The sequence below is a fragment of the Platalea leucorodia genome (genome assembly GCF_965183815.1).
Source record: "Platalea leucorodia genome assembly, chromosome: 3".
In the NCBI taxonomy this organism is placed as follows: domain Eukaryota; kingdom Metazoa; phylum Chordata; class Aves; order Pelecaniformes; family Threskiornithidae; genus Platalea; species Platalea leucorodia.
The window spans coordinates 114,314,969-114,326,524 of NC_138825.1; the positions used below are offsets into that span (position 1 = coordinate 114,314,969).

The following is an 11,556-nucleotide window of genomic DNA, read 5'->3' on the forward strand; positions in this document are numbered from 1 at the left end:
ATCATTTCCACATTATTGGCAGGTAGCAAACAGAACGCTTACCTGTGACCAGGATGATAAATGACAGTAGTTATTCCATGGGCATAATGACTGCTAAAGCTGAAACTATGACTTTCTTGAAAGCTTTGATTTGTTCCAACACTAAGTATGGGGGGAAAAAATACATATATTATTTCAGATTTATTTTCTTTAAAGAGCGGAAAGAATTCCTTTGAAGTTTATGGTACCTTCTTAAAGCAAGTCAAAATTTATGCTTACCTTACAAGGTAACTTCTCAGTTCTCCACGATAATTAACGACAAGCAGTTCAGCTGACCATTGGGCACTTGCTTTGTATTCTAGAAAGATCAATCCAGCAATAGCATAACTCAGATCTCCTGGAAAACTTGCTGTCTTTACCCAAAAATGCAGATAAAAAAAGGAGAAAGTGTCTTGGTTACTGAAAGAGCTAGGAAGTTAAATTTACTATATTGTATAAAAATGTATTAAAAAAAATAAAATTTCCTAGTTTGTATTAGTAAAATACACTTCCTTTTATCTTGATTTTAAAGAAATCTTACTACTGTAAAGTCTGCAAAGACAATATACTAAGGAAACACACCTGAGCCACCTCCCCAAATTAGTTTCATACAACCTTTGAATATACAAAATATAAAATATATTGTGTGGGGCAAGCCAACAGCAATCATCTTTCTTATACCAAGAAAAAATAATCCTCATATTGCTCTTTCAGCAATATTTCTTGATTTATAACTGACTCTGCATATAAACTGCAGCTTTGTAATCTACTACTACAAATTGTAATTATTTGCACACAAACTAAGTAGGTGACTCTACTTTCACAATCTGACGTACCTGCAGATCTACCACAATTCTAAGAAAAAGAAAAGAAAAGATGAAGTTTCTGACTTGATACAACAGCACAAAATACATGCTTTGAAAGTGCTACACGACTTAAAGTTTAACTATAATATATCCACCATATGACAAACACTTCATGGTACATTTGTGCATGGTATTCATACTGTAAGCCTTTACACTAAAGCAAGCCATGATTAAATAAAGGCCAAAGAGTGGAAAATACCTTTTATCCTTACAAAAGGTTCTACTATATTCATATTTAATCTAAGAGAGCACCTACCGGTGAAATGACCAAAAGCTCGCTACCCATTAGGTCAAACACTCTCACTGTTCCAGTGCTTTCAGCATAAGCAAGTAATGTACAGTCATGACTCCATGCCACTCGCCTCCACTGCGGGTTAGGATCCTTTGGCACTGTGAAAAAGGAAGAAAGTTATTAAAAAGTTAAATATAAATATAATCCCTTAAACAAAACACAAGGTCAACTGCATAAAAAATGCAGGGTGCCTACCATCATTAGAAGCTTATCTTGGAAGGGAAAAAAACCCCACCACCTCCATCCAACACCTGCTGTGTCTCCTAAACCCATTAATTTTAACTATCATGTCATTTCAGATTCAGGTTTTATATGTTAATCATCATGAAAAGAAGAGGGAGGAGGGAGGGTAATGGAGCTATTCACAAAGCAAAATTATTAAGAGATTCTTCCCAACGCTTTTAAGAAGTTACAACATTATCTTTATAGTAAACCGACACCACCACTTAGCAATGCATGAATAACAAACAATAATGACACTAAGTAATGATGCAGAGGTTGCCATATTGCATACCTTGACATTTTCCAACTATGGATCCAAAGTCATCTTTTGCAGACCTGCAGAAAAAGATTCATATGGATTTAAGTAAGAAAAAAAAAAAAACAAACCACTCTTCAATTTTCTAGGATGAACAGAATACTATGAAAACACTCTAAGTGCACAATTCAAAGGCCTGTATGTATTTAACTACTTGTTCAAAAAGGCAGATAGCAGCCTTCACCCTTAGGCAGCTACAGTAACTAACAACAGTATTTTAGAAACCCTCCTCCCATCACATAAACACTAATATCCCTCATTTAGTAGTAATGCTGTTCAAAATAGGATAGCAGCATTTCAGAACTTCAGCATGTAACTTTAGGGAAAAAAAAAAAAAAAAACTAGTCAGTATTCTCTAGGTTACAATTTTAGAAACAATGCAAGAATATGGTTACATTAATACAGTTGAAACACAAGATCTATTTTACAGTCTATAAGCTGACATTTATGGTGTTCACAGCACTTCTGATTGAACAATTTTCACACACTTGCTTCTTTTACATATAAATAGAAGGTCTGACCTTCTAGCAAATGGATTTTTGTGAAGCAAGTAAACACACTCCATCAAGATCTGTTCTACAGCTAAATGTGTTCTTGAACTGGCAAAGGGGAGCTTGTTAGAGAGCAGAAGAAAAAGGGAAAGCATCAGTCTTTACAGCAATCCACATTACTTGTAAAATAGGGTGAAGTATCATATATCCCAGCTACTCTACAGAGAAGCAGAATACTAGGTCCTTGTCCCATTTATTAGGAGAGAATTTCTATTCTTTAAATAGACTTTAAATAGACTTTAAAGGGGAACAGAAAGGCAAAGGTTAGAAAGACCATGATTTGGGTTTAGCACTTTGATTGTTTTTCTTTCACCTCTTGAAAAGAGGGAGAGAGAGAGACAGATAGATACTTACATAAATTTATCTATAACATTAATAATTGGGGGAGAGGGGGAGGGGGTTCTTTTTAAATGGGGAAGGACCAAAAACTAAGAAGAAACAGTAGGCTTCTGCTTTCTAAGTGATAATATATTTTAAGATTATTCCATAGATTACTTTCACAACATATAACATTCCCCCCCGCCCCCAAAAAAAAAACAAACAGAAAAATCTTTAAACGTACAGACAGTAAATGACTAGAAACATTCAGAACTCCACAACTGTGGTCATGAAGCAATAGATAGTACTAAGGTACCTGATTTCCACACATTGGTCTTGAACAACTGCCAACAATTTACCATTGCTGAAAGAGAAAAATAAAGGTGTGAAATTTCATTTGAAGTCCAGTCCTTACAGAATGTGCATCAGAGCTCTAGGTGCTTTTCTGCAAGGTTAGATACAAGTTTCCTCTTTCATAAATCAAAACAAATTGAGAAATACAAATTTTTATACAAAAAAAAAGTCAGTGCTATAATAAGATTCCCTTCATGTCACTGAAATGTATCCGTCATTCTTTTCTAGTAGCACTAAGAAAACAGAAACAATGTCTAAAATCTTGCTGCAGGGGAGGTCAGAATCAGACATTGTTTATGGATAATTTTATAACAGCAATATCTAAAACTATGTATTGCTTTATCTGGAATAAACAACTATCATACTTCAGTAAGTTATGCCATCTCCTTAGGTCTCCTGTCTTTGTACCTAACATACAACACTGCAACTGGCACGTTGTGCATCAAAACACAGCATCGCTTCCCTCGAAGAATCACCATCTCTCTCAGCAGTACAGAGCTCTTGCTGAACCACTGATCAGATTCAGCGATAATAAGCTAAAACAGTCCATGCTACCTTCATGTCATTGAACCATTTTTCTGTACATATTTATGCTTATTTGTAAAAGCCAGTGATCTCACTGATGCTGCTAAAATTACTGCAGAACAGCTGGAACAGCCTTGGAACTCTCACTTCTCCTCTAAATATACAATAGCAGACAACTCTTGAGGGTATGCATTCACTTTCTACAAATTTTAAAATAAGTAATTTATATTACATGTCCTGCCAAGTTATAGGTCTTTAACTGACCAAATTCAGGACTTGAGTTTGAGAATGATTGCACTGCAAGCCACTTTGCCCCAAAAGCTAGAAGGACATTCAGATCTGAATAAGATATGCATGAAATGAAGGGAAGCAGCACAGAAGCCCCTAGGTAGCAGACTGACCTTTCTTCCCCAGGGCTACCCGTGAAAGCCTCCAGTATTTCTCTTGACCAAAAAGAGTAACATGACTTTAGCACAATTATCAGCTCAGCATTGTTACCAATGGCGGCGGCAGGGGGAGGAGAAGAAGCATTGATACATTTCACTACTGTTGCAAACAGAAAAGCATGTAAGCTGGTTACCTTGCAAGTACCAGGTGCCAGTTGATCTGCTTACTAACCAGACGAACCAGTCCAGTGGGCAGAGAAAACTTTGCAGGGCTGAAATAACAACATTAGGCTAAATCAGAACATACACTTAAGAAAACCAGTACCCAAGATACACATGCCAGACAACTTAGCTTTAAGGCAACCATCAATGACCTGGGAGGTTTTAGCAACTAAACATGAATCAACACGGCACCCTGCCAATGACAAAGGCTAACAACATCCTTGTTTGTACTAACAGAACAAAACCACATATTAAGTAAACTGATCATTTACTCATCACTCTTTATACTCTGGTCAGCAGCCAGTTTCCCCCCCCACCCCCCCAAGAAGAACACCAATAAACTGGAGAGCCACGAAGATGGTCAGGGGACTAGAGCCCTTGCCCTACAAGGCGATGCTGAGGGAACTGTGTTTGTTTAGCCTGGAGAAGGGAAGGCTTCAGGGGGACCAAACAGCAGCTCTTTGATACCTAGGAGGTTACTGTTAAGATGGGAACCACTGAGGTGCATGGCAGGAGCACAAGAAACTGTGATCAACCTTTGGTGGACTGGGCAGTGTTAGGTTAACAGTTGGACTCAATGATCTTAAAAGTCCTTTCCAACCTAAATGATACTATGATTCCAAAACAGAGGAGGTTCCAAGCTGACATAAGGAAGAGAATTCTTTACCATGAAGACAGTCAGGCACTGGAACAGACTGCCCAGAGAGTCTTTGGGATCTCCATCCTTTAAGCTTTTCAAGACCTAGCTGGACAGAGAGAGCCCTAAGGAACCTAGTCTGACTTCAGTATTCTCCCTGCTTTTAGCAAGACTTTAAACTAGAGGCCTCCCAAGCTCCCTCCCAAACACTTTTATTAAATACATAAAAATAGCAACTGGAATGAATTACAAAAGCTAAAAATCAGACTTCAAATATGACTACTGCGCAGGAGGGAAGACAAGCAAGTTAATTCTGTCTGCAACTGAATCCTTACAACTAGACTCACATGATGGTATGGAGCCCATAAATACCACCCCACCCCCCAAAAAAAGGGGAGAGGGCTGCAAAATAAAGTAGAACACCAGCAATAGGGAAAACAGCATTGCCTGCTGAATTCAAGTATAGCATTGTTTCACAGGGAGTCACCTTAATGTCCCTTTCCATATATCCCAAAGCCAACAGAATACCCCTGAAAAGGGAGAACTGATATCTTCAAACCTGTCAAGTGCATCAACAGAGTAGTATAACCATAGAGCTGAAATTCTCCAGGAACACTGTATTTACCCCAATATATTTCTGGGACCATTTAAGTGCCTTTTGAATCAGAAGTTAAATTTATAAATGGCCGGATTGTTGCTCAACTAATTATCAAGCTTTTTGTATGACAGTTTGAATTGTCAAGAAAAAAAAAAAAAAAAAAATCCAAATTATTACTCCAAAGGAAGCTAATCCTGCCATGCCATCATACCTGTCACTGAGGCTTAAGAAAAAAAAAAAAAAAAAACAGCTTCACTTGCAATATCTCAGCTGGGAGTGGGAAGGACAAATATGTGTTTTGAGAAAGATGACATTCCAACTGCAAGTTTACTTAGGCTTCTAATAGAAGCGAAAAGTCAAATTAGTATACACCAGCTCTTTTCTAGGCTTCAGCTGCAACTCCAGTGGTTACAACTTAAACTTGAGACAAGAATATTCTAAGCATTGCTTGAACAATATTCTAAACAAGTGTTCAATTTTACTCTCATTAAAAATAATTTTCCATCAACTCAAAAAGCTATAAAACTATTACCAAATAAAAAGATTAAGCACTATTTTCATCAAACCTACCTGTACCAGATGTACCGAAGCAAAAACAATGCAGGACCTACAATGGAAAAAGCGGCAAAAATTACATCTCTAGTTTTAAAACACTCTCCAGCTTACTGCACACAGAATCTCAGAAACTCTCACAAAAGAAAGAGGTATTAAAGGAAAAACCCTCTATGCTTGGCCAATGAATTCTTATATTAGAGTAAATGCAAATGGCAGATCAAAAAAATCAGTACACATTTCTGGAAAGTGTAAGAGAAATTCTTACTGGATGAAAAAGTAATTCAGTTACTGCATACACCAAGTGTTGAATGGCAATGCAATATGACCATAATGTAAAGCTTCCTTATAGAACTAACTAGCGAACAGCCCAATGCAAGAGCTGGCAGAGAAAAAAACCTCAACAACTTTTTTTCAAAATTCAGAGTTTCTAAACTTCTTAAATGTATGGCTTATTAGTTTGTCCCAATAAGCTAGTAGAAACAAGAAAGCTCACAAAAATGACATAAAAATAACACAGCAATATTGATAATCAGAAAACACCTTCCTGAAAACACATCCTGCACTCTATTTCCATTACACTAGCCACCCTAAAGTGCAGAAATTGTAAATTTTACAAGCAATGCACACATCATTCTTATGAGTTATGAACATAAGAACAAGTCATATTTACCTGTAATGGCTCTAGTGATGATAAATGATGCACCATGTTTTCTGTTGCCTCTTGGCTGCAATTACAACAATAATGGTCAAACACTATGTTATACATTCTAACCTAAATACAACATTCATACCTATATTCATGGATTAAATTTAAGTTGTCTGCTAGCCTACAAGATCCTTATGTATCTTCTATTACTCACAATTTCATATAGTGAGTAATTTAACTGCATAAGCTATAACAGGCTATAAAGCCAAATATTTATGTGCCAAGATGTAATAAACAAAATGTACTACAGATTGTCTGTTGATTCAGCTTTGCCTTGATCTTTGGGTTGTAACAGAAGATGCTGACTTCTGATTATGTTCTCTCCTAAGGTATTATAAATCATTCTTTCTATGCGAAATGAATGCCAGATTGACCTGTAACGTCCAGCAGAAGTCAAAGTAATTGGTGTTCAACATATTATGCTAATATGTAACTGCTAAGCTACATAAAGACTGCTCATGAAAGTTTCAGAAATTTTAAGACAAACAAATAACTTTTGAAGAAAAACTCTTTCTATGCCAATTTGTATTAGGTAACACAGCCACTCAGATCACCACCTCTACTCCATACCATCTCACATAGCCTTTCCAGCAGTCCTGTTCTACTTAAGGCAGAGGAGAACTACTCTCACTATATAAATGAAAGCACTCTTCAAACACAGAAAAAAGAAATACAAACCAACATAGGATGTAAATTCTCAGCTATAAGAAGGGGTAAAATTATTTGCCAATAAGAAAGTAGGGAAAAGGGATTAAACTGAGAAGACAACAAACATAACCAATAAGGAAGGCATCACACACAGATCTTCAAAATAAGCAGTCATGCTTATACTTTTCTAGTGAAAATACTAGAGCACCACAAACTGAGCATTTGAGCAGGCAATGAATTAATTTCCTCTTCCCTTCAATATAGAATAAATAGTGCAGATCATTACTTGTTAACTGAAATATTCAGACCTCTCACTCGAAGTTACAGAGCAGCAAACACTGAAAGACACACAAATTTATCAAAATCACAGAATATGTCCACGTTTAAAAAAACATTTGGGCTCCCAATAATTGAAGTCAAGATTAGCAGTTTTCTATGCAAAGTTTGCAATCCAGAAATAGTCTTTCAAATAATGAGGCTGCCATCTCACAGCATGTAAGAAGCCAACACAGCTGTACCAATAGATAATGTTCCAAATTCAGGTTGATCAACCAGGAAATAACAAGGCATTACAGTAAAATAAGAGAGAGAATAAATTATTTCTTACAGCCATCATAGTACCTCGGGGAGAGCTGCAACTTCCTAGGGAGGTTAAAAGCAGAGCTTGTTAAAGTTTCTGGATTAAGAAAAGTTCCTAGTAAAAATTCCTCACATCTCTTTAGAATTTTTTTTAACATTCTTAGTGTCCACTTCTGAGCCTAAACTACAGGGTTCTATTCCACCCATCTTAAACTGTTCACAAAGCTGATTTACTATTATACTCTGAAGACCTGAATTTTACTTTTTATAATATATTCCTACCACCTCAGCAACAGCAATGGCTACCAGATCTGCTACATTTCTTTTTTAATTCATTCCCATTTGGGAAAACAACATCAAGTTCTCCTTCGCTAGAGCATTCCAGAAATAAAAACTAAGTAACTTCCTCGCTGACAAGACACCCACTTACTTTTGGATTTTGTTGCACACCCAGCAAGCTTGTGGGGGGTGGGGGTGGGGAGGGTGTTGGGGAAATCTCAAAACTTTAGATGGCAACGAAAAAAACCCACAGAACAAAGTGATACATTCGATACATTTCAGCAGACAGACAGTACTTGTCCACCGGAGAAAAGGAAAAGTTCAGTCTGCCTCTATTTACACAAATGATTCCAGGAGTCCTCCCCTGCCACCTCCTCCACAACCACTGCCTCATTCACTATTTTCACTGATCAACTACTCAGTAATTCCTTTTATTCTTGTTATATATTTTGGGTTCCCAAACAGTGCATTATGTACAATCACATCACTACACTGAATACAGACTGCTCGATATCGACACCAGTCTCTTCTCTGGCATTGTCAGTTCCTTGCAAATTACTTGCATAACAAACATCTGTTATTTCCTCCACAAAAAAAAAAAAATTATTCTTGGGAAATTCAATACAGGTGAATAAGAATACTAACAAGAACTAAAACTAAAGCTAATTTGGGGTACCAGCTTAAGAAATCCATGCCAGTTTTATCAGCGTCTTGAATTTAACATGACTTTATGTGTTCGTCAGAAGGTTCATCTTCCACAGGTCATAATTACAGCTGTAAATGCTCAGCACTCTACAATTAAAAATGAATCATTCCAAAGGACATAACAGAAAAATAAAACAAAGTCAATAGAGACCTGTGAAAAGTTTGCTTTAAGGCCTTGCTGTGTATCCTGGATGACTGCATAGGAAGACATTTAATTTCATTTTATAGTACAGCATTCAACTTCCTTTCCCTTCCTGCTGTTCCCCACCTCACTCATTCCAAACCAGTCAGTTCTACAAGAAGTAAGGCAGGGAGTGTTTTGTGACTTTTTCTGAAACGTGTGAATAAACCAGGATTAAAAGAGACAGGTGTTCCAAAGGGAAAGTCACAATCACCTAAATAATACCACTGTTAAGGCACCTTAAGGCAAAAACTGAATCATGCTGACAAAATAATCTGTTTGCCTATGTATGTCAGTGTAAAATCAATTTCCCACTAAAACTGTAAAGAGAATATCAGAAGTGTCCTTGGCTACTGACAGTCTTCAAGAGGGATGTAAATCCAAACAAACTACATAGTGTAATATTTTCAAGCCTTCTTATTTCTGCCATTCAAAATAGGAATTATGTTGAAAATAAATAGGCAAGAAATATCAAGTTTAAAATAGCCTGTACCATTTGCTGAAGTCGACAAGCAGAATTCTATGATGCTTAGAAATTCTACTGTCAGGGCAGATGAGGACCCTCAGACTGTGGGTCCACAATCACTTTAAATTGGCATACCCGCACGCTGCCTCCAAAGGGAGGTCTCACACTTCACTCAGCTTTGACTGACACTTTATTCACCCCCTTTGGTACCTATGCGAGTACTAGGGTGACCACTCAACAAAAGAAAATGAAACAACATAATTGTTTCTCAGGCTAATCAGTTCTTTAATCAACTTACCATACAACTTCAAGAATACTAATGGCAGCAGAAGAGAAGGGATACTTGTCAGAAATGTGCCCCCTTAACAGAGTTGTAGAACCACAGTATAAGGCACCACACTTAAACCACCTTGTGGTTTGCACACATGTAAATTGCTTTCATATATTACTAGAAACAAACACTGCTTACCATCTCTCAAAACACAGGTAAATAAAAATAGGTGCAACTGTCTACTCACCTGTATGAAAAATCTATAAAGTTAGTAATTGATAACACTGTAATCATAGTTTCCAAGCACCCATACCTGTTGCTGCAAATGAGGATTTACAGACGAAGAGAAACGAACAAACAAAAAAAAGTCTTTCTGATAAACAAACACATATTTTTAGGAGAATGACTTCAGTAATTACGAATAGGGACATTCTTCCACCTGTGACATTTTTACATCTTCTCTGTTCAGATGTTCTCACCAAGCATAAAACTTTGTTAAAATACTGCCATAAACTGCTCTTAGTGAGAAATGCATTAACAACTGCAGTGGACTTGAAAAACACTATAAAAAAGAAACGAAACCACGTTGCTTGCATGCTCTATGTCCAAGTACAACAAGAGTAGACATAGAGGCAGCTAGCTCAGCATGTTGCAGGGAAAAAGATGAAAAAGCAAAGATGAAACAGCTTCTCAGCTTTTCCACTGACCCATGAAGACGAATAGAAGCGAGCAAAAACTTGTATTACAAGAACTATGTTTTCCAATCTTTTAAGTTTTGGCATCCATTTGTGTGCCTTGTAGGCACAAAGTGATATAATTCTCCCTTTTAACCCACTTCTGAAAGTACAGATGCGGCCCTTCTGACATACACGTCTAGAGAGGGATCTAGTTTTCCTTATGCAAGGTAAGCTCGACAAAGACCTGGTTTTCACCAGTACAGCTTCCACTGCTCTCAGTGCAGTTGTTTCTGGGGATGAGACCGGGACTTCATCACAGCTTCCCTCGTATCAGCTAAACAGTAAAACCTGGTGTACACTGTTCACAGGTAGTGAGCAGGAAAGGCTTCAAGGCATCCCAGGCGACACAGACACGGGTGAGAACGCGGGAACAGAGTGACACGGGACCGTGACAGGAGCAGGATGACCGCAGGGACACTTTTTGTGCTGGCCCCTGCTGCCCTCCCCGCTCTGGTGCCCATCAGGAAGGGGGCGGGCAGCCCGGTGAGCCTCCCTGGAGGCAACAGCCCGTCCCCACGGCCCTCAGGGCCGCCGCAGCCCCCGGGGCAGCGGGGCACATCCCCGCCCGCGCCTACGTGGCCGGTCCCCTCCCCCGCTCCCCGGCCGCGCCGCGGCGACACGCACCTGCACCTCCGTCTCCGGAGGCCACTCGGTGTTAACCAGCAGGTCGTACAGGATATTCTCCTCCCCGTCCTCCTCCTCGCCGGCACCGGCCTTCCCCTCCTCTCTCGGTGCAGCTTCGCTGCGCTCCCCGCCGGCGGCGGCCATGCTCGCCCCACCCACCCGCCGCCGCGGCAGCGACGGTGCCCGGCGGAGGCCAAACCAGCAACGCCCGCCGAGCGGGCGGCCTTTAACTCCTTCAGCGCTGCCGCCGGCCGAGCCCGCCTGGCATCGCGCCCTGCTCCTCGCCTCGCAGCGGGGCAGGAGGCCGTGGACTTCCCTGCCCGAGGGGCTTTGGGGCCCTGACAGGGCGTCTGCTCCGGGGGAAGCTCGAAGCTGAGGGCAAGGGAGCGAGGCCGAGGAGCCCCCACCGCCTCCGCGGCTCCTCTGAAGGGCGGCAGCCGCAGCTTCAGAGACCTCAACCTTCCCTCTAAGCCATGAGGGGTGGAATGCATTTTGGGGCA

General features: G+C 39.6%; 1 protein-coding gene across 1 annotated transcript in view; it reads right to left on the reverse strand.

Moving 5' to 3' along the window:
• Nucleotides 1–11,200, reverse strand: part of NBAS (NBAS subunit of NRZ tethering complex) — a gene marked incomplete at its 5' end in the record, with an annotated part of 188,793 nt that extends 177,593 nt beyond the window's left edge. The window contains 9 exons of the mRNA XM_082306639.1: nt 43–141; nt 259–392; nt 1,141–1,274; nt 1,691–1,734; nt 2,900–2,947; nt 4,043–4,120; nt 5,876–5,912; nt 6,531–6,585; nt 11,057–11,200. Coding sequence (XP_082162765.1) covers nt 43–141; nt 259–392; nt 1,141–1,274; nt 1,691–1,734; nt 2,900–2,947; nt 4,043–4,120; nt 5,876–5,912; nt 6,531–6,585; nt 11,057–11,200 — 773 coding nt within the window. The remainder of the gene's footprint in view (nt 1–42; nt 142–258; nt 393–1,140; nt 1,275–1,690; nt 1,735–2,899; nt 2,948–4,042; nt 4,121–5,875; nt 5,913–6,530; nt 6,586–11,056) is intronic.
• Between the last annotated feature and the right edge of the window lie 356 nt (nt 11,201–11,556).